The 27,297-nt window shown below is 43.0% G+C and overlaps 3 protein-coding genes across 3 annotated transcripts; 1 reads left to right on the top strand and 2 right to left on the bottom strand.

The window, feature by feature from the left end:
- The first annotated feature begins 155 nt into the window (after positions 1-155).
- eif3i (eukaryotic translation initiation factor 3, subunit I) lies at positions 156-5,088 on the top strand. The gene is made up of 11 exons (XM_071913366.1): positions 156-284; positions 1,246-1,338; positions 1,515-1,602; positions 1,755-1,820; positions 2,162-2,311; positions 2,967-3,094; positions 3,307-3,417; positions 3,556-3,645; positions 3,816-3,889; positions 4,269-4,361; positions 4,483-5,088. Exons 1-11 carry the CDS (start codon positions 282-284, stop codon positions 4,562-4,564), a joined length of 978 nt encoding a protein of 325 aa, XP_071769467.1. The 5' UTR covers positions 156-281; the 3' UTR covers positions 4,565-5,088.
- A 462-nt stretch (positions 5,089-5,550) lies between these two features.
- hdac1 (histone deacetylase 1) lies at positions 5,551-15,828 on the bottom strand. Its single transcript, XM_071913351.2, has 12 exons — positions 15,732-15,828; positions 14,485-14,597; positions 12,315-12,432; positions 12,145-12,219; positions 10,327-10,465; positions 9,017-9,158; positions 8,815-8,907; positions 8,615-8,723; positions 8,136-8,516; positions 6,901-7,056; positions 6,773-6,818; positions 5,551-6,661 (listed from the first exon to the last, which is right to left on the bottom strand). Exons 1-12 carry the CDS (start codon positions 15,778-15,780, stop codon positions 6,634-6,636), a joined length of 1,449 nt encoding a protein of 482 aa, XP_071769452.1. The 5' UTR covers positions 15,781-15,828; the 3' UTR covers positions 5,551-6,633.
- Positions 15,829-18,620: 2,792 nt separating this feature from the next.
- marcksl1b (MARCKS-like 1b) lies at positions 18,621-21,259 on the bottom strand. Its single transcript, XM_071913374.1, has 2 exons — positions 20,980-21,259; positions 18,621-20,028 (listed from the first exon to the last, which is right to left on the bottom strand). Exons 1-2 carry the CDS (start codon positions 21,163-21,165, stop codon positions 19,483-19,485), a joined length of 732 nt encoding a protein of 243 aa, XP_071769475.1. The 5' UTR covers positions 21,166-21,259; the 3' UTR covers positions 18,621-19,482.
- Positions 21,260-27,297: the final 6,038 nt, after the last annotated feature.

Here is a 27,297-nt window from a genome sequence, read left to right on the forward strand (position 1 = left end):
AAATGGTAACCCTTAAAAATAGCATTGTTCAGTCCTGTTAGAATAAGGTATTTCTTATAGTTTAATACATCCATGACTTGGACTAGTATGTGATGGTGAGCTAATATTATCCCAGACAGCAGAGGGCGCACTAAACGCGACGTCACTGCTTGACACAGGAAGTACGTCACGTTCCTCTTCCGCCGCGGCTCCGGCGCCTGAAACACGAGTGTTCATCTTTTCTCTCTTTACAGGAGAAATAGCGACTATATAAGACTTAGTGGCAACACCTAGGTGACAAAATGGTGAGTATATGTCGTTGTTGTAAAAGTTGGTTAAAAGTTTTATGTTCGCCAGGATCGTGTTCATTGACCTGCAGGGATTGACAGCTCCAGTTTATCCACCCTGGCTAACGTTAGCATAGCTTGCAAGCTAACTGTAACTAGATAGCCTAATGTTAGCTGGTGTTAGCTTCCTTAGCATGATGGAGAGATGATGCAAAGTGCACCCAACCCTGCCAGATGGACCGAGTTGTTGCCTTCAGATAACGTTAACTAGCTACTTGGAGAGCTACTTTATCAGCCCAGATCACATGAGAGAATGCAGTTATTAAAGTTGCCTTCCTTATCGGCAAAGAGAAAACACGACTGGACACTAAGGTCTTTCCTAAATCGTAACGGTTTTCTGTTAACTTCACCAAATGTATACGCCGCCATACTCCAATTTGATTGTTCACACTGTTCGCCACCGTCCTCCGCGGTGCATTTTGGTGGAAGAAGATTGTGGAATAACAGTCAAACTAATTGCTGAAATTTAACTAAGTGAAATAAGTGCTGCTTGGTGGATTGGATGTATGCCGAATTGAAGAGCGTCTCCTACCCATTAGCAAAATGTCTAAACTGATATTCTACAAGGTGTGTACCTTTGGCGATAAGCAAGAAAACATTTATTTGCCAGATTTTGGAACAAGGTTTGGCGTGACACTCTCCATACAAGAGATGTATGAAGTCTACGTGATGTATTGTTCATACGTTTGTATTGTTTTAATGTTTACTGCCCAGGAACCACAGATGTAAATTAGCTATCTAGCTAACTCTGACTCAAATACTGTGTTGCACAGCGCCCCTGTTAAATAAACTAAACTATATAGAGAGGATGCTAAGTGCCTCCCATCTCCTGCCTGATGGACTGCTGAGACAAGTGTCCGAAGGTAACTACTGAGGCAGCCAGTCAGCTCAGGTCGCTAACATTCACTGTTCTCCACAGAAACCCATCCTGCTCCAGGGCCATGAGAGGTCCATCACTCAAATCAAATACAACAGGGAAGGAGACTTGCTCTTCTCTGTAGCCAAAGACACGGTGAGTCAGTAGTATTAAAGTTGTGTACTTACTCTGCCCGCTTAGGCACATTTTTGCCATTTGTGGAGCCAGAGGCTTGCCCACGTCATAGTGCAAGGTTGAAGCTGCGATGTAAGTCCATGATTGGTAGTGTTTGGCATTGACAGGTATATCTGTTGTGATGTTTTTGACTGCAGGTAACCAACGCGTGGTACTCTGTCAATGGCGAGAGGCTTGGCACCTACAACGGACATACTGGAGCTGTGTGGTGTGTCGACTGTGACTGTATCCTATTCAAGAAACGCACTTATACATTTTTTCTCACAAACATAAATACACTGCTTGATCATAATGTTGTATATGTTCTAGTGATTGTGTGTTTTATTAGTTGATGCCATACTTGAGAAGGATTTTGGGTCCTTAACGTCCTCTTTCAGGGGACACCAAGAACGTGTTGACGGGGTCGGCAGACAACAGCTGTCGGCTGTGGGACTGTGAGACTGGTAGGTGAAAAGGAGCTACTGTGCATGAGAGAAGTGTGTGTGTTTGCTTGCAGTGCACACTTTTTCCCATGGAGCTATTGGCATGGGCCAGTCAGATACTCCTCTATACTGGGACTATGGTTGGGTGAAAGTGAACATCCTCCTGTCAAATAATCATTACATACGTTGTTGATCCCAAATGTATTCATCCCAGGTGTGTGTGTGTTCCCAGTAGGAAGCAGTAGCACAGGACACTCAAATGCGCCATGAGACCTTAACACAGTCTCTACTTGTTTCGCCTGAGTCTTTGTGGCCGCTTGTGTCCGCAGCACTAACCTCTGTGCCCCCTCTGTGCTGCGCAGGCAAACAGCTGGCCCTGCTCCAGACCAACTCGGCTGTCAGGACGTGCGGCTTCGACTTCAGCGGCAACATCATCATGTTCTCCACAGACAAACAGATGGGCTACCAGTGCTTCCTCAACTTCTTTGACCTGAGGGATCCACAGCAGATCGGTACGCACCACACACCACACACCTGAGGTTTTAATTTACCAGGAGGTTGCCTACCTTCCAAAGTGGCTGCTAGACCAGAGAGACTTGCCAGCCGTAACCAGAGTCTACCTACATGGTGGCTGGGGTTAATTTCCCGGCCTGCAGGTGGATGAAAGTCCGCTTGTTAGACCTAGTGCATCGCCTTTTGTTAAATATGCATTTTAGGAGAATGTGACATCCCCCTTGTTGAATTGGTCAAATCACATACTTAAGCTGCTATTCCATATACTTCCCTAAAGCTGGTTGTTTCCCTTGTTTTTAGGTACATCTATCACTAATCAGTAACCCACAAGAGGCTTTACAGTGATTTAGAACAGCTAAGAGATAATAGAATACATAGATGTTTTACAATCATTGTATAGCATAGCCTCTTGTGGCTTATTGCTCTTATAAAGCTGTGAATTAAAAAAGAAGAATGCAAATGTTCAATACATCTTTTTTTTATCAATAATAAATAAATAAATATTATTCAGATTCTTAGATGTTGAAAAATTAGATGGCATCTAATCTGTTTGCCTTTTGACAATTGCCTTGTTGCAGAGAATATATTGATTAGCGGGAGTATGGCTCCTTTCAGTGGCATGACTTAAGTATGCGTCTCTCCCTCTGTCTGTAGAGGACAACCAGCCCTACCTGTCGATACCTTGCAGCGAGTCAAAGATCACCAGTGCCGTGTGGGGACCTCTGGGAGAGTTTGTCATCGCCGGCCACGAGAACGGAGAGATCAACCAGTTCAGCGCCAAGGTGAGCGCACGTTTATCTGGCTTTAGGCAAACGCATGATGATAAACTGAATTTATTAGGTATGGCAAATCCACAAAACATTAAGAAAACAACTGTAGAAGTGCATTTTTCAGAATAAGATGCTGAATAGCTTGGCAGAACTGAACAGCCTTCGGTTTGAGTGTAGCTTGATATAAAGTTGAATGCCAGTGACTGACTGTTATTTGCCGACAGTCCGGAGAGATCCTGAAGAAGGTCAAGGAGCACACCAAGCAGATCAACGACATGCAGTCATCAGTGGATCTCACCATGGTGATCAGTGCCTCCAAAGACAACACCGCCAAGGTAGGACCCCTGTCTAATCAGCGTACCCCTTTCACACAAACACACGACCTGGAAGTATTAGGGTATGCCACAGGATTAGGATTCAGGTATTAGGGTATGTGCTTTGTTATTGAGTCTCCTCTGTTTGTTTCCTCCTAGCTGTTTGACTCTTCTTCTCTGGACCACATCAAGACCTTCAAGACAGAGCGACCCGTCAACTCTGCTGCCATCTCCCCCATCATGGATCACGTAAGAAAAGACTCGCAAAACACAACCAAACGCATTCACAAGTGTATACAAACTCCCACAGGAGCGCACACTGTGTGTACTAAGACCATATACACTTTGATTTGGCTCTTGCCATAGCATTCAGCATCTCATCACTGACCTTTGACACTTGTGCGGTGTGTGTGATTCAGGTGGTGATGGGAGGCGGACAGGAGGCCATGGAGGTCACCACTACTTCTACCAGGATCGGCAAGTTTGAGGCCAGGTAAGGAAAAACGTGGCTGGGGTTGATTTCTGAGGTCAAGAGAGATCACCCCCTTTCCACACCTGGCTGAACCTGAAGCTTGAACTTCATTTCAGGGTGCTTGGCCCTTTTTCCACTATGCTGGGCAAGGTCAAAATGGGGCATACACTACTCAGGAACCCAATTCTCTATTCGTAAGCTCCTCTTATTAGCCAGGGCTCAATCGTTAAGCCCTTGTACTCACACATCATATAAAGTAAGAATGGTAGTTATTTGATAGATCCAAAACAAGTGTGCATGATTCATCCGAAACATACACCTATGGGGCGGCGTCACTTGACTGTCAATATCCACTGTATGGTTTCAAGTGTTAACTCCTCATCTCCTGTCCTCCGCTCAGGTTCTTCCACGCTGCCTATGAAGAGGAGTTCGGCAGGGTCAAAGGTCATTTCGGTCCCATCAACTGTGTGGCATTCCACCCTGACGGCAAGAGGTAAGAGATGAACACGCTCCTCACAAACCCTGCTTTAAAAAAATAAGTCTTATTTATAGTGATGTAGACTTTGGTGTGTGCCACTGTACTGAGGTATTTCTCCCGTGGTTGTGCTCTACAGTTACAGCAGTGGAGGAGAGGACGGATACGTAAGGATTCACTACTTTGACCCACATTACTTTGACTTTGAGCTGGAGGCGTAAACAGCCAGCCTCTTCAACCCCCACAGCCTCATCTACACATCTGCTATCAGACCCAGCGGCTCAGTCCACACTCAGGAAGACGTAGGCGGGGAAGGAGAAAGACACTAGGGTGCATTTACAGCGGACTGTGACCTCCTCTCCTCACCTCCTTCCCTTCATCTGAACTGATCTGAAGTCAGGGTACAGGTGAAAGTTATGGCAGATGGCTGCCAGGGGCTTGATTTGACCTGTATAACTGTCATAGATCAGTGCAAATGGAGGAAAAGAGGTAAGAAGAGGAGGCCATTTGTGATTCTGAAGGTGCACCCCAGTGACAAGATGGTTCATTGGTTACTGTTGTTGTAATAAGTAATTATTGTAACATCACTAAAAAATATTCCTTTGGAAACTTTGTCTTGGTGGGCTCAGAAGCATAGATTTCCATTTTTGTACCCTTGGATTTACAATGCCGATGTGACTGGACTCAAACCCACACTTCCTGATTCCTGAGTGTATTTAATCTGAAATAAATGGAATTTGAAGTATTGAGGTGTTTTCTGTTATTTTACCATCAGTTGCCATAACGAATACACAAGCTGTTTCTGGTGTGATCTATGCCAGTGGTTCTCAACGTGGGGTCCGGGGACCACCAGGGGTCCTTTAGGGGGTTCCAGAGGGTCCCCAGCAAATTGAATTGTTAAACTTCAGCATCATTTCATTTACAAGAAGTTAAGACAGTTAGAGGATGTAGAAGAATGACAATTTTGATCATAATTCCACTGTTATCTCTCTACCTACAATACAGATAGTCATAGAATTCATATCTAACAATAAAAATATTCTCAGATTTGGGTCCAAGAGACAAAATCTCATCAAATGGGGGTCTGTGGCTCTAATGTGGACTAAATTAGGGTCTTTGATATGAAAAAGGTTGAAAATCACTGATCTATGCAACCTTGGATCAATGTTAATTGAATAGGGTGACGGAACAGGCATGAAAAAACACATTTGGAGCAGTTTTATTTATTTATTTTTATAACAAAGTCAGTTATGATAATGCACATTTCACAAGGATAGAACTCCAAACAACCACATGTGGAGGGCTATTTACCAGCTCACTCCACCTTTATGTATAATGGTACAAAATATCTAAAACAAGTCACTCGCGTCCCCACATCAGCCTCTGAGGAGGTACAAACCCATTCATACCTACACACAAACAATGCAAGAAGAAAAATAAAGGGGGGGGGGGGAGAAACACTGACCAGATATTCATAGGAAGACAGGCTAAAGGAACTGTATGTGTATTCATGATTTAAAATAACTTACTGAACAGAGATCAAGGGACTGTCTGCAAAGTAGCGGACTGTGTGGGCAAAAGGAAAGTTTAATATGTACATGCGAAAGGCAAGGACATTCTAAACATGCAGTTACTGATAAATTAACACAACAAGCCTAACAGTTTGTCAGATGCTGGTTATTCTAACAGTATCATAAATAGATGTTTAAAAACTAAGAAGAGCCTTTTTGCATGTGAGCGCTAGACTTGTAAATCATCACTACATCTCTGCAGGTATTTTAGTGAGCCCCGTAGCTCGAGTCCAACAAACACGTTTTGCCTTTTTGTATATCTGAAATGCCATGATAGGAACAGTAACACTCTGGGTGCTTTTCTTCGCACCGAGCAGACCTGGCTCACACCGCAACTGAAAAGAATTCATAGCGCTTGTTTTAAACTGCGCGGAGCTTCGGGTGGGTGGGGTTTACCGCGTCAGCACAATAGAGAAAGTGTCAGGCGAGTTTCCAATCAGAGGACTACGCTAAACTGGTGTTCAAATACTTTGCTGTGATTGTCCAAACTTTCTGGCACTTACTGCACTGTCCAATTTGGCAAGGCCCACCCATCTGGAACTCCAAGGAGGTTAAAAACAAATGCAAAATACTATGTAAACCAGGTTTGTCAGTAAGAACATATACTAAAACTGGAGTAGAAAATAAGTCGGTCCTTTTATCATTGCAGTACGAGAATATAGGAATCAGTGGGGCTTCTGGACAACGGTAGAACCATTCACTTTTCCCATTGGGAGACTTCAAGTTGTTTTCACCTCTTCTTTTGGTCTGAAACACAAAAAAAGTATATACGGTAAAAGTATAATACAGTACAGTTTCCATAATGCCATTACTTATGTTTTGATATTCTAAAACTACATGAGCAGTTGTTTCTCTTACCCTGATGTATCCATCTTCTCTTCCTCTTTCTCCTCCTCTTTCACTTCTGGGAAGCAAAGAAACAGGAATGAGTATTTCACTGTGTGTTTGAGAGTGCGTGAATGCCAGTGTAACTTTGGAGGCCTCACCTTTCTTTTCCTCTCCTTCCTTCTCTTCCTCCTTTTTCACTCGTTTGGCCTTCTTGTGGTTGGCTGCGTTCCTGCGGCCTCCTCCCTGGCCCTCCGCCTCGTCCTCGGAGTCGGAGAACTCCTCCTCGCAGGCTATCCTCTTGTCGTGGGCCCGGACTGAAACGCAAAACACACATCATTACACCGACTGTCTTCACAAGACTGGAGATGAGGACATGGTTCCATAATATCCCTTGCACAGTAGGGACAGGCCGATAATGTTCACCATTATACTGAGCTGATATTAGTTCTAGCTATAAGTCAGTGTCTTCCAAAAGATATGATGCCATTTATTTGAATACATATTTATTGCAGAACTGATCAAAATTACACTGGTCACAGACGGTGATTCCCCACTGTAATTTATTTTAATCTCATCCTCTGACAAATGGATAACCCTTTCATTTGTTGTCCCTGTTGTGCCTTCTAACAAATAACATTTCAGAGTGAGAAGTTATGGGCATTAAATACCATGTGTAATTACAGGTGAAACTCACATGGTTTGGTTGAGTAAATTGATCCAAGTAATCCAATTCAATAATCTCCTTGAATTTGCACCCTACCATTGCCACTCCTCAATGCATATCAGCTGGGTTAGACATGCTTAATGTCTCCTGCCAAGCGTCTACCCCATTTCCACGTGCAGAATGCTTGTGAGCACAGGTTAGTAGGTCAGCATCTGCACTTTAATACCATTAATGCCACCACAAACGCTTCAGAAATACGGCCCTTAATGATATATGGTCTAAATGCAGTTTCAGAGGCTTCTCCACCCTGACAAGAATTCTGGGGCAATCACTGATTACTTGCCCTTTTTTGGGGGAATTTTGGGCAAGAAAACAAACCCTATTTCACACACGCACAAGCTGGGAATATTACCGTATGCTGATCTGGATCTATCCTGTGTAGGAGGCAATTCACACTAAGCCTTTTGCACAGGGATATCCTATGTGCCGTCACTTACATGTGGTGTTCAACAGCGTGTATGGCATGACACTCCAGACTCAGAACACAGCATTTTCAAAATAAATTTTAAAAAAAGACGCACTGAACTTTCACATTAACAAGAGTAGAGTTTGCCCCCAGCTCTCAACACTATTCGAGTTTGAAAGGGATAAAAGAAATCCAGAATGCGAATCGCCATTTGTTATGAACCTGTCTAAATAGATATCCCTACACCCGTGAATGTCTCTTACTAGAGATGCGTTTGTCGGGGTCCTCTTCGTCCTCGTCCCCGCTGTCCGGGTGCGGGGCGTCCTCGGGAATCGCCTGCATCTGGACACCCGGGGCGTGGGGCAGCATGCGCAGGTTTTCGAACAGGCGCTGCTTGATCTTCTCCAGGTACTCGTTGGTGTTCTGGTTGGTCATGTTGGACGGGCTGATGTGCAGCTTGAAGTCGGGTCCAAAGTACTCGAAGTAGTCGTTGTAGGGCAGCTCGTTGGGGATGGAGCAGTCCAGGGCGACGGCCGTCTCGTAGGTCCAGCAGCGGGCCACGTTGCGGATGGTGTAGCCTCCACCGCCCAGCATCAGCAGGGGAAGGTTGAAGCTTTTCATGTACTCCACACACTTGGCGTGGCCTAAAACACACACCGCGCACATTAATTACCCCTGTATAATCCCTGGTACTACAGACATGCTTTGGGTATTGTTGGAAGAATGCGAGTTGCGTCTATACCCTTGATGGTGAGGTTGAAGCAGCCCAGTCTGTCTCCAGAAAGAGAATCAGCTCCGCATTGAAGCACCACAGCGCTCGGCTGGTACATCTCCATCACTTTAGCCATGATCTAACAGATACAAACACACGTGTTAAGACCCTTATTCAGAGGACGGGACTTATGTTAATTACATGGTGCTTGGTGATAAAAGCGGACTTACAGGTTTGAAGATGGCTTCATAGGACTCATCGTCGATGCCGTCCCTCAGAGGGTAGTTCACTGCATAGTACTTGCCCTTTCCTGCTCCGATGTCCTACACACATTGGAGATGTCCTTTAAGTCACACCCACATACACACAATATACAGCAACAGTCTTTAGCAGGAACATGGGGATACACACACACACGCACAAACAACTAACCCTCAGGTCTCCGGTCCCGGGGAAGTACTCTCCATACTTGTGGAAAGAGACAGTCATCACCCTGTCTGTGGTGTAGAAGGCCTCCTCCACTCCATCACCGTGGTGGATGTCGATATCTATGTACAACACCCTCTGGTGGTACCTAGAGAGAAGACAGAAGTCAGTTAATGACATCTTAAGAAAGAGCCAAGTTCTGTAACAGACCAATAACAAGATCAGCACAAAATAAATCGTGGCAGACAACCAGGAGGGCAAAAAACAAAAAAACAAAACAACATTTATCTGGTAAAACAGTCAAAGTGGCTGGAAACTTTGGAAACTTTTACACCTGCATCCTGGCGATTTTATTGTAATCAGAGAGCAAAAACGCAGAAAATCCAGGCATAAATGCATTGGAACATCCAATCATCCAAACCACCTCCAAGTGGTCAGAGGTACAGTTGGCCACATTAACAACAAAGTGTAAATGGGATGCATCTCCAAACCACAAACACAGTTTCTCAACCAAAATAAACTAGGACACACATGCAAGTCAAACAGGTTGCAGGCAGCTCAGAAACAAACTTGTTTTTGTCAAGTTTGTATATTCCCCATCCATGAGTATCTTATTCCCCATCCATGAGTATCTTATTCCCCATCCATGAGTATCTTATTCCCCATCCATGAGTATCTTATTCCCCATCCATGAGTATCTTACTCCCCATTCATGAGTATCTTATTCCCCATCCATGAGTATCTTATTCCCCATCCATGAGTATCTTATTCCCCATCCATGAGTATCTTATTCCCCATCCATGAGTATCTTACTCCCCATTCATGAGTATCTTATTCCCCATCCATGAGTATCTTATTCCCCATCCATGAGTATCTTACTCCCCATTCATGAGTATCTTACTCCCCATCCATGAGTATCTTATTCCCCATCCATGAGTATCTTATTCCCCATCCATGAGTATCTTATTCCCCATCCATGAGTATCTTATTCCCCATCCATGAGTATCTTACTCCCCATTCATGAGTATCTTATTCCCCATCCATGAGTATCTTTCATTGATTGAATCACGTACGCAGCAATCTGCACTTTGGCGTGGAGAAATCTGATTTCGATGTGTGTGTAGACCATTTATTTCACTGCCTGGGTGTAAATGTAATCCAGCTAAATAACATCTAGACATAATCCAGATACAAGATTTACGCTAACGGCAGGTGGAAAGGGGCCAAAGGAACCTGAATTAAAAACCTAACAGCATGGTGGAGAAGGAGACGTGGCTAAACACAGACAGAAGACAGCAGTCAGGCTGAGCTCTTACTTGAGCAGCTCGAGGATGGCCAGGACGATGTCGTTGACGTAGCAGAAGCCGGAGGCCTCGGACTTCTTGGCGTGGTGGAGTCCGCCGGCCCAGTTGATGGCGATGTCTGTCTGCTGCTTGTTCAGCTTCACGGCCCCGGCTGCGGGACAGGATCAACAGAGTCAACAGATGCACCGTTGGCTTGACGGACTTCTGTTTGTTGATCCAAATGAGGTCATTGGTTCCACAATTGTGAGCAATGGCATGCAGACAGAACCAAATGGGTGAAGACTTTAGACTAACTTTATCGAGACAAAAAAGACACAAGGTACGGAAAGCCAAAAGGGTCACAATTAGCCTCTTCCTTCGCTGTACTACCCAGTAAAAACACTGACATCACCTGCTGGTAGGTGCAAATGTAACGCAGACTGTTGTAAACTTAACGCTGACCAGTGGGTTACGTCTTGGTGGGCCTGCTGCTGTATGTTAACTTGCACCATCACATGGTCTACATTAGATGGGATTTGCACAGTATTTGCATAACACCTCCCCGGTCTACAGCAACGTTAGTTCAGTTGCCCTTGTAATTCAATTAATTTTGCCTCAGCGATCAATATGGCAGGAAGAGGTTTTATTTTCAGATGCAAACACCAACCCTGCCATGCTCTACTGACATACAGAACCACAATGAGCTATGCATTAGGCATATTATTATGGAAAGGATCCTCACAGTTTTGTTGCTCATGGACCATTTTAGTATGGTGAGATAACATCTAATATCCACAGCTTCATTATTCTGATTCTCAACATGACAGAAGTGTAGACATTCAATGTGCGTTTGCAGTACAAAATCCATACTCTAAGAGCACATGGCTCTCTGGCTCAATACACTGAAGCACAGAAGTACTAGGTGCATTATATGCAAATGTTATATTACTGTGAAAGGTCTGTCTGTGTGTGTCTGTTGGTAAACTAATGCCAGCTGATGCAAAATTAACATCCTGCAGCGACAGGCACACCAGGATGTTACCTGCCACTGGCCTCTAAGATTACTACAGTCAACATTAATTTTTTTACGATGGTCGAAGGTTAAATGGTTAATACAGCGATGGAATAGAGGCAAACCGTGTTCCTTTTGGCTTTCTATAACAAAGATACATAATCGAAGGACAGCGACACACACAAAGAAATCCCTGCTTTAAAAATAATCTGCAAAAACCTTCAAATCTATTCTGAAACCAACAGGTAGTCAAGTGGTGCCAGAATTGGGATGAAGTGGTTTCCTCTGTCAGCACCAGCTAAAATCCCAGCTGTTGTATTCTGTACAAGCTGGAGGTGTTGGCTTTGATTTACGCAGGAATAAAGAGAGCTGTAGTTGTCTAAGCAAGAGGAAATAAAAGCGTGAGTGCCTCTCTCCAGATTGCTGAATCATAAGAACTTTATTTTGAAGATGGTTCTTAACTGTACAAGACAGGACTGCACAACTCTCTTTACCTGAACATTAAATGTAAGGTCAGCATCAAAAACAACTCCTAAATTCCTGGCAGCTGGCTTTATATTAGCTGATGAGTTTGTTTCAACTCTAATTTATAGCATTAAGGGGGCCAAAGAGTAGCATTTCTGATTTGTCTTCATCTGGTTGTAAACAAGAGGCACTTGAGCTGCCTACTGTCCCACCATAATAATAATATATTCAACATAACCGGTGATCCTAATGAGGCCATTAATTAGCAAATATTTCTACAAGGTTCCACACTCACTTGGACTTTTAAAAGGCTTTCAAGGCCTTTGAAAAGTCCATAATCAAGGATTATGGGAGGTGTGGGTGGAATAACTTACCGACAGAGCCACCTGTTGAGAGCTGGCAAAACTCAAACAGGCCATCGAACACGGGACAGTCCTCTCCGACGTTGACTGTGAGGAAAAAGCACAGGACGGAAAGGTTAAACATAACCGGACAGCGACAACAGTTCAGTCTAGTGGCCATTCAGAGAAAACCCGACGCTCACATCTCTGCATCTGTTTGCTGTACTCAGACATGTTGTCTGGTCGGATGGACCGCAGGAACTTGATGTAGTCGTCACTGTGGTACTTGGTCATCTCCTCGCCGTTGGCCTTGTGTGGTCTCTGGAAACAGACAGAAAAAGTAACAGGGAGGTAAGAGAAGGTGTCCACTTGCACGTCAATCCGCACTGTGCTTGTCCAATCTTAAAGCTTCACCCTACAACACAACTTTCATGTTATTTCTCAGTGCAAGATAGCCAATTCATTAATTATGAATATGAACTCACAGCCAGAAACCAGCTACAACTCATCACTAGCAGTGGGAATCACCAGACGGTTCCTAACACAACATTATCACAATATAAAAATATTGCGCTCTTAAAGTTGTGCAAAACCTTAAGCATTGTGATTCTGTCCTGCCATCTATTGTGATTTACCAAACTTCTCGCCTTTCAGTTCAGTATAAACCTGAAATAATATGTATAAAGGCATTAAAATGCCAAAATCAACTACATTTATGAGTAACAAGCCATGAATAAATATCCAGATGAAATTCAAGGCCTTTCAAACTTTGAAACAGTTGTTCAATGACCATTTTTGATGTTCATTCAATTTGATTGAGCATCTATGCTAAAGTCTTACATGAAAAGTTGGTTTCTTGTTGGTTTCGTGTGCAGCATTAACAGTCCTGAGAATGTACCGTAATTCCCCAAAATCCTGGTGCTTTCAGTCTCTTTTAGCATCTTTCCTATTTCATTTTAAATGAAGCATCAACAGACTTTTACATCTTGACCACATCAAAAGTTCAAATCTTAGTTTTCCTGCATTGTTAGAGAGCTGTGTTTGATTTTAATCTGTGATAATATGCGACAGCGCTGGAGTTGCTCCACTGATAACCAAGGGTGTTCTGGGGATATGGATACACTTCCTGGTTCAGAGCTGTCAGCATTACTACACTAATAGGGGTGTAACGGTACACGTATTCGTACCGGACCGTTTCGGTACAGGACTTTAGGTACGGTGCAGATGTGTACCGAATGCAATCTTAGTAAGCTTGTTTTGCGTGTGTAACATACTTCAAATCCGAGTTTCCACACGAACATATTAAGTGGCGGACCGGAAGTTTGTTTAGTCTCCGCCTCGCACTTTGAGCGCACTACACAGACAGCACGCTTAGCCTAGCCTAGCCTCTGGCTAGCGAACGTCATGGCCAATGCAAACGATAAGCCAGACCCTCCCTTATCGTTAAGGTCTCCTGTTTAGGAACACTTCGGTTTCCCGGTGAAATACAACAACAGACAAAGACAAGTGGATAAGATGAAAGCTGTGTGCCAACATTGTTCAGTAGTGATCGGGTATGTTTCTGGCAACACGTCAAACTTGATAACTCATTTGAAACGGCACCACGCGAATGTGAATATCACTGCTGTAAGGAAAAAAACGAGCGTAGTGCAAACGCTGCTCCCTTCGTCATTTAAACAGCCTTTCGCTGATAATTCAGATCGGGCCAAAGCAATAACAAATGCTGCACTTTAGTCAATGTGGAAAAGTTCATTTCCTAAAAAAAGAAAAGATTATTATAGTTATTTATATTTTTTTATTATATTTTATATATTTCTTATTATATTTTATATTTTGTTTAATTTGTTTGAGAATATTTTATTTTTTGGAGAACTAATTAGTAGTAGTTTGCAGCAGTATTCTATTTTTTATTCTGTTTTATTTTTATAAATTTTATTTTTTATTATGTTTCATTTAAAATTGTATTAAAAAAAATTATAAACTGTTGATGTTTACAAAAGTTCATAATAAACGACAAGCAATTTTATGTTTTGCATTTTTTCCCCTTACTGTACCGAAAATGAACCGAACCGTGACTTCAAAACCGAGGTACGTACCGAACCATGATTTTTGTGTACCGTTACACCCCTGTATACTAATAAAGATTATTCGGGTATAAAACCTCAAACTTTCTACGCCAAAAATTAAACCTCTCATTCATTCTCTCCAAAAAGTCTCTGAATATTCTTGATTCACTGGTTTCAGGTTTGATGAGTTGTTCACGCCAACATATGTTGATTAGCCATTCACAATCATAGAAATAGCATGTGAATTCAGCTTTTTTGTATTTGGCACTGTAATAGGGTCTTGAGTTTATGTGGTGGTACAACTCACATAGATCTCCATTTTCCTGTACAGTCCATAGTTGAGGAGGAGGTTGTGTGTCATGCGGATCCTGTGGGGTTTCATGGGATGGCCCTGGCCATAGTAGTAGTTCCCCACATCACCTTGGACAGAAAAAGTGATGAGGGTTGAGTCTCACAGCAGCAAATACACACAGAAACAACTAGCCCCAATATGTTCTGTTTCTCTTGTATGGAGAGAACTTCAAGCCAAAATCTATTCAAAATTCTGGTAATTTCATGTCATCTTGCTTATCTGCAATAGTTAAACACCGTGCAGTGCAAGATTTAAGGCCTTTTTCATATAGTTATGAGCGACTCTTCAATTACATCCAACTCAGAATATTTCAGTGACATTTCAAGTTTTATAAATGGTTCACCTGTTTTTCCCACTATCCTCTATTATCAAAATACACTGGGGGGGCAATCAATACATGTGCAAACAACTCTAAAAGTGCAGTTTTTGCGGAGCATCCTCGATTTGACCAACACGGATGATTCGTAAAAGGTCTAAGTTCATGTTCCACCTGGGGTATACTTTTGCCAGGTATACTTTTTTGAATGGAGTTTGGCATGACATTTTCTTCATAAGGTTTACAATGCAAAGTGACATGAGAATGGCAGGGAAAATCCATTAACATATCACAACGTTTCGTAGGTTTTACATACTATATGTATATACACGTATATACACGTGTGAGATTTTAGCTAGGGTGCTTACGCATAATTGAAGAATAAAATATTTTTAAAAAATATTATCATTTGCACTGCAACTTTTGCCAAATAATAAATCGTGCAACCCCAGAATCAGTCACCACTTCTAGGAAGTTGTTAGCAAGTTAAGGGGAACATAAACGATATTAGCTCCAGCTCGCTTGGCTAGATGGCTGGCTAGTGACCCCAAAATGAGCAAATTAGCTACACGCACAATCAAAAATCAAGTCAAATATTTGAATTTATTGCAAGAGTGTATCTGATGATTGGTTAACCAGTATCCGAGATGAACACCGGATAATATACTACGTGCAGCTGCACAGCAAGCTAACGGCTAACATTAGCAAGTAGCACAGGGTAGTTACCAAACGAGCAAGCTAACGTTAGCTCGCTACACTTGCTAGCTAGCTAGCCGTTCGGCACCGGTTTGTAAAAGGAATAAATGTAATTTTCCATAAACATCTCCTCGCCTTTAAGGCCACAACAATCATTTGAGAAACTGAACCGCGCAGCTTATATATTTACCGTCATAATAATAGCAAACTTTCTTCTTTGTTCCTTGAGACAGCGCCATTTTACACCAATTATCCCACACTGTTCCGTGCCCACCGGTTCCTCTAGCGCACCGGGGAACTTGTGCTGAGCTTCTGTCGACCAATCACAGAAGCTGCGCACCGCCCGGCTGGGAGGCGCCTGGATTGTAAACCAATGACCGTACAGGCTACTGCCAGAGAGCCAGACAGTGTGTAGACCAGTGTGGACAATGTGTTGGGTTTAATTCAGCGATGTAGTGATACATGAAAAGGTGGGCAACCTGTGGTCTCCAGTTTGTGATCACCAAAAGGTAGACAATCACCAGTATAAACAAAAATCAATTAATGAGATACTTGATTGATCCCCATAGGGAAATTGTCTTTTCTCTTGCTAGAACCTCCTTGCCACAGGGAGGTCAGAGGTCAGGCTCAGCCACAGAACAGAAGTCCTGCAGCTGGTAGGGAGTCTCGTTCAAGGACACTTCAGCAGGGAGGATTCTTGCCGACACAGGAGCCTGAACCCGGATGCTGTGGTTGAGTGGTGGTCTCCCTATGCACCATGAAAACCACTATTTTATTCAACTCAAAATTAGTAGTATATCAGTTTGATACTACTTACTATGATATAGATCATGAACTTAGGCCAAAAACATTTATGTCAGTCTAAAAATGTGGGTAAATTGAGATTAGATGGATTTACCCTCCTTTACATACATAGTTTTATTGATCCATCTTGATCATTGATCCATCTTTATATAAATGTACACATATTCAGCCCCTGGATCTGAATGTCAGAAATCCTGAACACGCCTAACAGTATATATGCCTCCATCATTGCATCTCTAGTACTTTGATAGCCTACCAGAGGCCTTGATAAAGAACTTTGGGTGTAGATCCCATACTGCAAAAAAACCCCAGAAAAAACATTTATCATATACTTCAGAATATGTTTCAAGATATGTGCATACAAAATACACAAAAATGTGTACATGTAGGTGACATTCATTTGAAATATAATTTGGTCACATACATACTCTTTCTATGTGCTGTTGACAACATATATCTGCAAGTATATCCAATAGGAAATATATTTTGTCCACTCAAATGTTTAGAATACATGTCATCTACATGTACAAATACATTTTCTTGGCCAATTTTTGTACAGTTTTAAAATACACCTGTAAACATATTCTGAAGTGTGTGAAATGCATGTTTTTCCAAATAGACTTATTGTCCTGTCTTACACAAATGAGGCTGATTATGCATATTGATGCAGGCTTAGTAATTATTCCAGCCTCTTAAAACATACTGGGACGGATTAGGCAAGAGGTTTTAAACTGCATGCTGATTGGCTTTGTGGCATTCCATGTAATGGCCACAGGGTGACGCTCTAAACTCAGTTGTGTTTGACACCGCTTTCAAATCTCTGCAGACCCTTTGGCTGAGTGAGGAATGGAGCGCCTCTAAACTGAACAGCCAAGATGCTGAATCTCATGTATAGTCTATGTAGGTAATAGCAATATGTATGTATTACTATGCAAAAAAAACAATAGTATAGAGGATAAAACAACACATCCAGACAATTAACTCTTACAGGAGAGACCATTTATAGTTTACAGCTTACCTACTGTCATTGAAAGTGAGATGTGGAAGATATCTACAATTTAGGTCTGCCTTGTGCTGATTTCGCCTGCAACTGAGGAAGGTTAATGCATCCATCTATTGTACAAGTTGAACAAATGCATCTGCAGCAAGAGGCAAAGAGCTGTATCAATATGGAGCTACAGCCTCGTTTAAATAATTCATAATTGTTTGAAGGCGGGGTCTAAATATAGCCCTGATCTCAACTCATCATATCACCATGTGAACTAGGTCATTTCAGCCAGATCAGGACTACTGTGTTAGGGCTCAGTGAGCCATGTTCAGGGGGCCACTCGGCTTTAAATGGACCCCCATCCTGAGCTGACCTCAGGGCCACGAAGCTAATAGAGGGCCAGGGGTCGCTACATCTGACATTATGGTGCTGGTGTGTTCAATGATCTGAAAACTAATCAGCTGGAAACACTCGGCTGTTTCTCCTGTCAGTGAATAACAAAAACGGAGCATCTGATTGTCGAAGGAGTGCCATGTACAACAATCTGACACCTATGTCCACATCAGTAAAAATTCTAACACTATAAATGAGGCTGGGCTTGTGTATACTGGCCTTATGCCTTTATACTCAGCGGTGGAGCATTTTTTTTACACTTTCCTCATATTTGTTTGAAGCTGGACTGGAGCGAGTGCCAATCCAGTGATGACTAATTACCTGGGTGAGTAGAATAAAACTCACAGCGCCTTTTTTGATGTCCAAGCTTGGTCTTTTTAGATGCATTGTATTGTATTGCTAGGAAACATTTGTACCCCCACCATGATGTGCAGGTTTCTTACCATGCACTGTAACTACCTGGGGTTAAATGATATACTAATGTTATGTCTTTGGCAAAGGCCTTTCCTAATGAAAATGACTGATATATTATATTTTGGTGTTGAATATGGGAGGAGAATGTAGCTACTAACATTGCTTTTACTTTGAACTTTTACCCGCCTAATATGCAGACACCAATACAATGCTAAATGTCATGGAGTCAATTCAGTGTGGACCATTAAAAGATGTCTCTTTAGTTTCAAGTGTCAAGATAATTGGAGGAACTAAAATCCAGTACTTTATCCTTAATCCTTACTCTCACTGCCATTAGACTCCTGCTAGTGGCTCTAGTTGACTCTAGGGTGCTATAGAAGTCTATAATAAGACTAATAGTCTTCGGGCCTTCTTACCATAGGATAGTACTTGGTAATAAATGTAATGCAAGATGTAAATAACCATAACGACACATAAATGGGCAGGTAACCAACATTTATTTACCATTATCAACTTTACAATAAAACCAGTAACATCTGTCAACATTAGCAAAATAAAGAACAGAAATCAATCCAATGTATTTACAGAGACAAAGCAGATTCAGGCTCACACACGACAGATAAACAACTCTGCTTCATTTCAAACCGCAACAGTGAACATAGCAAGCTTAAGTGTTCTTTTTTTTATAGTAAGGTAAAAATCAAAATTGTCTATTTTTTATTCTTTAAACAAACAAGACATAGCTTCTCTGAATCTTTAAGATGGTTCTCTATAATACACCACAAAATACTTCAAATTTGGGTTAAAATATAGGAATGTAAAAAGTTGGCAAGTCTCTTAATTTCTGATTTCATTTTTTTTTCTCTATTTAACAGTCATTTCAAGTGGTGGTGGTGTCCTAGTATCCTATCTAGCTTCATTCCTTTAGGAAGGAGGCATCTCGATCGGTAGATGTTTAGGGAAAAGATGCTTCGACTCCATCCTTCTCCATCCGTCCATCCATCCATCCATCCATCACGGTGTCATTAGCTCGCACTCCAGCCATTAAAATCCATTTTCCACATAGCGACCAGCCCACAGCCTAAAACTCAAAGTCAAGGTCCAGATGTCGAGCAGTAACCAGGGAAGTGATCTAGTGAATCTAGTCTGTCGTCTTGTTACCATGACGAAAAGTGGCACGTCGAAGGAGTCTCTCACATACATGTGTATATATTTACATATACATATATCCATACATATGTATACATATACACATATATATAAATATATATATATACTCTTAAATTTTCTCTCTCTCTCTTTAAAAACAGTTCACACAGTTCATTGTGAGCTAAAGATACAATCACTCTTTCTTTTCAGAGGGAGCGGGGGTCGAGCTGCTCTCCTCTGTTGGTTTCGTGGCCTCGGGGGCCGGAGCAGCCGCCTCCTTGGCCTCCTCCTTGGGGGTCTCCTCTTTAGCCGGCCCCTCCTCCGCCTTCGGGGCCTCGGCCGCAGCGGCGGCAGGGGCAGCCTCCTCCTTCACCTCCTCTTTCTTCTCCTCTGCGGCAGCGGCAGCTCCGTTCTCGGCCGGCTTCTCCTCGGAGGCAGCGGCGGCCGCCGCCGGTTCCTCTTTCACAGCCTCGGTCTTCTTGCTCTTCTTTAGGTTCAGCTTGAAGTTGAAGGACTTCTTCAGGGAGAACTTCTTCTTCTTCTTCTTGGGGGTCTCCTTGGCCGCGGCCTCGCCTTCTGGTTTGGCCGCCTCGCCGTCCGCAGCAGGCGCCGGTTCGATGGCGTCGCCTCCTGCGCCGCCTTCGGGCTCCTTGGCGGCCTCAGCCGAGCCGTTGGTAGCAGCAGCATCCCCATCAGGCTTTGCAGAGACGTCACCATTGGTCTTCACATGGCCGTTCTCCTGGAAAACGGAGAGAAAGGAAAATAAAAATCAGTCTGGGTGTTTCTGAAGCTGAGCATTCTGACAAAGAAAAACATGCCTTGTACTCAAAACATCTCTGCACACGCATCAAATACAAACAAAAACCGATTTGAGATGTGTGTTTCTTCATTTCTTTGGAAAGCATCGTCGTGCTCATCAATTAACCACCGTGTCGCCTGGCTCAGAGGCGACGCCTTGCAGTACCGCAATCAGGCGACAGGCGGCGGTAGCGCCACACGGACCAGATGAGGTACCAGACATAGGCTCAACAAAGACTGGCTGGAGCTCATCGATGGATGAGCGAGAGAGAGAGAACACTACAATAGACGGTTTTAAAATACCAGACATACATTTGAGGAGTAAATGTATGTAAGAAAAATTTCCCCCCTCCGCTTTATAAGACGCGTGTAAATTTCATTCAGTTATTTTACAATGGTCTAGACTGGCCTGGTTATGACTAAATATAATTCCTCTCACACATACACGTTTTGGAAATCCCCAATTTGCAAAGTAAGTAGTAGCAGGCTGCCTACGTGCGCCCAACCTGAAACTGCCCCCCTCCCCCTTCATGCATGTCACCATTACATGTTGTGGGGGGCTTTGGTTTGAACCTGTCACAAAAAGAAAAAAACAACAACCGACGTGCTCATTTTTAACTTGCATTTAACCATTTATCCGAGACCAATAACGGCAACAGTCTGGTTAATTTTTAGTTTCGAGTGTCCGCCGTGTCCAGCCGGAGCCACACCATCACCAGAGAGATGCTAGACGCCCCACCTGACTTACCCAAAATGCCCTCACGTTCAAATTTAACCGAGTTGACGTCGCTTAAATAAGCTGAACTATTGTTTTAATTGGACGAAAGTACATTTTAGCAATTTCTATCTATCTGCTGCTTTGGAGAATGAGTAGTGAGCCATTGGACTGTACCTGTCCGTTGGTTTTGACAGCTGCAGCATCAGCGGCGGCAGCGTTTGCCTCCACGGCCACCTCTCCCTTGGATGCCTGGGATCCCATTGTTTTCGGTGAGTTTTTTTTTTCTTCTAAAGCAAATGAAAAAGAAAAACTAAAAAAGAGTGGTTTGAAGTTAATCCAACCCCAGGGCGAGTTAAGCATCCACCGGTGAAACGAGTAAAAGTATGGGTTTTCTTCAAATAGTAGCTAGTTCCCTCTGTTTCCCCCGTTTTTTGGACCTGTCACCCTGGCAGAGAGAGACCCACTAAACTCAGCACTGGTTGAACGCAACGCTTCAACATAGACCAGGTCCAAGGCGCCGCCCATGGGCGGGGTCTGCTGAGTGCTGACCAATCAATGTCCCGTCTGGGCATGTCGACCCAGCTCTGACCAATCACCTCCGAGTTTCTGACTTTGTCCCCCACCCTCATCAGAAGACCCCCAGCAATTAATTCAGTTCAACTCAATTCAATGTGCTTCATTGGCATGAAAGTGAAGAACAATATTTCCACAGCATCAAGATAAAGATCTACATTTTTTGCATGAAATCACTTTCCCTCTTTGTATCAGTGTATAGAAGTGTTAGGGTCAGGGTGATGTGTGTGTGTGTGTGTGTGTGTGTGTGTGTGCATGTGTGCGTGTGTGTGTGTGTGTGTCAGTCAGTGCCTGGACAATGCAGAATCTGGGTTGCGTGTTCTTAGAGTTCACACTGAGTATCAGTAGTCTATGTGGAAGTTATTAGTCTGTAGAAATAAAGTGTGATAAATTATTAATAGGTGACCAAACTATCAGCTTTAGAGGGAATGCTGGTCCTGACTGCTCCCCTGATGTGATTTTGTCTGGATTTGGCTTCCAAATAGATTTCTGACTATTTTTGCTTGATCTTTGCCTTTTTTCTTTGATTAGAATGATAAAAACTGCAAGATCAAATTTAGATACACTTAGGCTTGTCTATGTGAAACCTGGCGAGTGCCACACCTTGCCATAACTGACACCCGTGAGTAACTGTGAGTTTAACTGTTATGTGACTAATACCTTGTTGTCAGTAAATGTGACTATGCAGTTTCCACTGGTGGTTCTCGGTTCATGGCATGAAGTAAATTTTGTTATTGCATTTTGCAATTTCACATTTTGGGATTTCGAAGTAAGTCGGGAAGTTTCTGAGCGTCTGTTCTTGTTTCACATTCATTTCAGATTGTAATTGCTCACAGACAGAAATGGAGTTGATTTTCAACCTGGAGGCAAGGGAAAGGGGAAGTGTTCTCACCATTGCCAGAAATGTTAAGAAGCACACTTTCTGTCACCTCTGACTCAGTCTATCATCACTTAGCCTACTTTAAGTTTCAATGAAACGTGACTCTGTTTCAATGTGACTTGAACTGAGTCACAAAATGCTAAATACCAAACGATAGCTAACAAGCTAATATTACCACCTAGTAACATTTTGGTGTTTTTTGGGTTTTGTCGTCTCCTTTGTTCAGCCAGTTTTGAAAATCCCCAAAATTGCTGTGCTTTCTGCTCTACAAATACACAAAACTCTCCAATAATACATAACACAGGCCTACAAAATATATGCTTATGTCACAACATGCGACCACCTTTCATTAGCTCTAGTTAGCCAGTTAGCATTTTAGTAGTTCAAGACAGTTGGAGTTTAACAATTATGCTTTTGTTTCTCAAAAATAACAAGAAAACATATGTAACAGAGGACCAGACAAAGATGTGGTATTTCTTGTCAGACAGCTTCAGTAGGAAGAGACAGAAAAGGTGAATTTTCACATTGGTATTAATGGGGAGTCTGATATGTCTGCCTGTTCTCTCCAGTCACATCCTTCCCCTCCGCTCCTGTCTGTCCCCATCACATGCAGGAGGAGCAGCTGAATAACTAAATGGACCTACTTTTGTCAGACAATGGTGAATGAGGGTTTAACCTGTTATTCAACAATGTGTTTGTGCCGTCATTATGGATATGGGGACACATTTTGTTTTTGCTGGTGTTGAATGCAGCTGTAGGATAGGGGTCAGGCAGTAGTGTGGCACGCTGTCTCCTCATGGCTCCATGACTAGGTTTGTTGTTCACTTCCGCTTGTCAACAACATACCAGAAGCAGAATATGTCAACGTGATAATCATGCACATTCCAACTGATCGTTTTCTCGTACAAACACCCCTTGCAACAGTTGTTAAACATACAACTCTCAATTATGGGAGGACAGGACTTCAATGTGTAGTGTCTCGAATTGATCTTTCCTGTGACCGATCACTCTAATTGATTTTATAAGACGTCAGAACGTTGGAATGCATGTCGGCAGTCTGCCTTAATGCTGAATTCTCCAGCTTACAAATGCACATGTAAGGTTACAGACATTTCGGTAACATGTCTAAGTCGCTGAGACAGAAGTGACGCCCTGACACTTGCATGGTGCAACACTGGCCACACTTACATGCACATCAAAAGTGCGATTATCATGCGATTAAGACAATAATGTGAGTGAAGCAAAGCCCATGTAAATACCATACTCTGATTATATAAATGTGATTATGCTCTCAGTCATAGTAAGCATAATACACCTTAGTCACATGTCTTGAACTGTGGTCAAGTTGTGCATGTGCCCAGTTCATCGTAAACTGGGCACATGTACACATAAACAGGATTATTATGGAGAGTTGTCTTGTAAACGGCTTAATCCGACTCTTATCTTACTCACAGTATTGGCAATAGTTACATTATTATGCACATGTAAACGTAGCTATCGTCATAAACCATCTATACAGTGTGTGTAATCTCCCTTGTCATTTGAACCTGACTGTATCACAATGCATCGGAGGTTATTCCAGGTTCCTCCACTCTGCGTAACACCGCTTTCCCCTAACTCTGCTCCTTTCTTACCGCAGTCACACAGAGCGGACAACCTTTTCTCACATACACATCATGCTGTATCTCTCTGGCTGGCCTTGTAAATGTCATAATAATGTGTCCACTGTGTACTGTGGAATGCCTGGCACGCAGGCCCTCCCGTCTCCTCAAGCCATCTTCCTCTGTGAATGGGCTTCTTCAGCCTGCCTGAGGTAACTCGGCCCTGAGGGGGGGAGAGAGAGAGCGAGAGAGAGACAGCATCACGGCTGACTTTCACAGATGGAAGTATATCAACTGCTCCTTTCTTCTTTTTCCGCGAAAATCGCGTCATGACGACGGCGACGAGGGCGATGACGACGCACAGGCTCATCGTCTCATCATCGCTGCACTTGACTCTTCGCTCTGCGTAATGTGTGTGCGTGTGTGTGTGTGTGTGTGTGTGGGTTTGCATGTGTGTGTCAGTGCGATGTGTGCACATAAGGGAAGCATTGTCATGGGACCAGCGAGCGTCAGGGGGCGAAAGGCACAGAGAAGCAATCCTTCACACATAGAAACACATTATGCACACACACGGAGCAAAGGAGGCATCAGCTGTGACAGCGCTCATATAGATGTGCTGGGGGTTGGAATGCAGGGAGGAGGAGGAGGGGAGTTTTCTGATCTGAATGATGGAAGAAGAGCTGAGGCCTTAAGATGGAAAGAAAGGGACAGAGGGAGAGAGAGAGAGAGAGAGAGGAGACCGCCAGAGGTAGAGTTTGTCACATAGCCGTTTGGATGTGACATCCCATGTGTGAATAGAAAGGAATGACATGCTGATAGCTGAGTGATAGTGTTAGGTGTGGAGGGAGGGATGCGATAACAGGTCATCAAACAACAGTTAACCCCCACCCATCCCACCCCACCACACACACACACACACACACACACACACACACACACACACACACCTCCAGGAGGGATACATACTCGGATTGGGAGGCGGGCAAAGAAGAAGATGGGGGAAGGGAAGGCGGTGAAGAAGATTGGGTATGGAGGAGAGAATCAAGTATGTGGAGTAGGGTGTGACTGATATGAGTTTTTCAAGGCAAATGCTGATAATTTTGATAAATTTGACCATTTTCATGCCAGAAAAAAAAAAAAAATTCCAAGTATTCAGTGTTTCTCCCCAGAATTTTATTCTTGGCAGGATTTAAAAGCCTCTGATCCAGGATAATAATCATAATCCCAATCATATTCATGCATACTTGTGTGGAATCTGATCAAAATATCACATTAGAATCAGTTCTCATAGACAACCAGTGGTCAATTATTCCATAATATGTAACAAAACTAACTGCATCATATCCATCATATCAGAGATGGACAACATGACTGGCCAATATCTGATTTTTAATAAAAGGCCAATATCAGCAAATCAGTTTATTAGTCTAGGTAGAAGGTTAGTGGAAGGAGGGAAGAGTAAAGCAGTTAAGACTTGATTGTACAATGACTGTATTGTATTTTTTTCAGATACAGTATAGTGAGATCATTGCATGACTAAATCATAACTTGGTTTTCTGTTGGTCAGAGGTTAGTGTAGGTAAACGGTGCTGTAAAGGCAATGTGACTGTCTCATCATTACCTTGTTTAGAGGAATTCACCTAAGTATTTCTGGCCTGTGTTTTTTACTGAGTCGAGGTGTATCTGTGTTTTAAAGGTGCTTTCCATCCAGCCAGTGATGTAATGGTAAAATAAAAGGTGGGTAGACTATGACCTCCAGTCTGTTATCGTTATCATAAAGGCAAACAACCACCAATATAAACATAAATCAATGATAATTTATGTTTAAAAAACCCTGTCCTTATATAACTAGCATCAGTTTTATACCACTTAATATGATGTATACTATGAATTTACATCATTAACATTTAAGTCAGCCTGAAAAGGAGGGTAAGGTGGGTCAACTGAGTTCATGGGTTTACCCTCCGTTATATTCCTACATACAGGGAGCAAGTTAATACTGACAGCTCAAATGAGCAGTGATATCCTTTTTTATGCTCTGCATGCATTTCAGAACCAAAGATCTGGCCGTAACTCCATTAAAGCTTCAACAGACAGATCTAAGATTAGTCTTTTTTTCTGCCTGAACCGGCCATTTACTACATCAAACTGACAGCATGAGATTATTAGGAATTCATTACCTCATTGTAACTCTAATTGAGCCAATCACGCCCCTTTAACTTTCTCCATTTCTCTCTGTCACCTTGTCACGCCGAGCTAAACCGCTCTCCCTCGGGGGATACTTCCAAGTCCTCCCTGCCCTTTGACCCCCGCCTCCTCCAACCCTTTGATCACATGACCGGAGGTCGTCGGCCTGAGGCTCGTCCTATGTAGCGCTGCTGGGCCTGTGAATGTGCTTTTTTGGTGCAGGAATGCCGAGTTCGTCTCTTAATTGCTTTTACCTGCCTCGTGTCTTTTGTTCCCTGTCAGTCGTAATTTGTTTTCACGTCAGGCCACCAGATATCTTCTCCTCTCTTAAGCGGTGTAATGTACGATCCAACCCCCGCCCTATTCCCTCTCACTCTGCATTCGCCTGCCTGCAGTCAATGAGTCTTTGTGTATGTATTCCTGGGTGTTGTTCGCACAGAGGGAGAGCTCTGTCTCCCAAAGGCCCCATTGTCCTCTGCTTCATCGCCCTATGGATGAGCATCACAAGTCCGGCTGGAGGGGGAGAGAAGAGGTACGACTGCGAGGAAAAAGACAGAGACAGAGAAAGAATGAGGAGGCAAAGGATTATGGGTCTAAAATCAGCAGAAACAGAACTAGAGAGAGTGATTCGAAAGTTCATGAAAGGCTAACTTCCTTTTACTATTTCAGGACAATCTTAAACAGACAATATCATCTTTAGATCATCGTGTCAAAGATTAAAACAAAATAATCCAGTGCCCGCCCCAGATTATAATCAGCCATTTTAATCAAAGCCCAGCCGAGCCGCGGTCAATATTTCTTAAGTGCTCGCTCAATCGTGTAAGCGCTGATTCCCGGTCCTCGCGGAGGGACAATAGGTAGCATATGGCTCCGCGTTTGAGCTGACAGATGTCCACGCTGGACAAATAGAGAGAGGAAGGAGAAAAAAAAATAATCATGACTTTAGCTTTGAGCAGATGCAGCGGCCGGGGGGGGGGGTCAAGGGTCAGAGTTGGGGGCAAACAACAGCGGCACGAGGAAATGATGGAGGAGGAGGAGGAGGGTTGTAGGGTTAAAGAAGTAGGTCGCATTAACATCTTGTCTGGAGTGACAAAGAAGCACTTTGACTTCAGAGGGAATGTGTGTGTTCCTGTGTTGAAATTGAGAAGCTGAAATGGTGAATCAAGTATATGCATTTTGGAAATTCCATTATGTGTTAAGGACTTCTCACACACAACTAGAATACAATAGATTGTTGTATGCACTTGTATT

This window comes from Centroberyx gerrardi, chromosome 19 (assembly GCF_048128805.1).
Source record: "Centroberyx gerrardi isolate f3 chromosome 19, fCenGer3.hap1.cur.20231027, whole genome shotgun sequence".
In the NCBI taxonomy this organism is placed as follows: Eukaryota; Metazoa; Chordata; class Actinopteri; order Beryciformes; family Berycidae; genus Centroberyx; species Centroberyx gerrardi.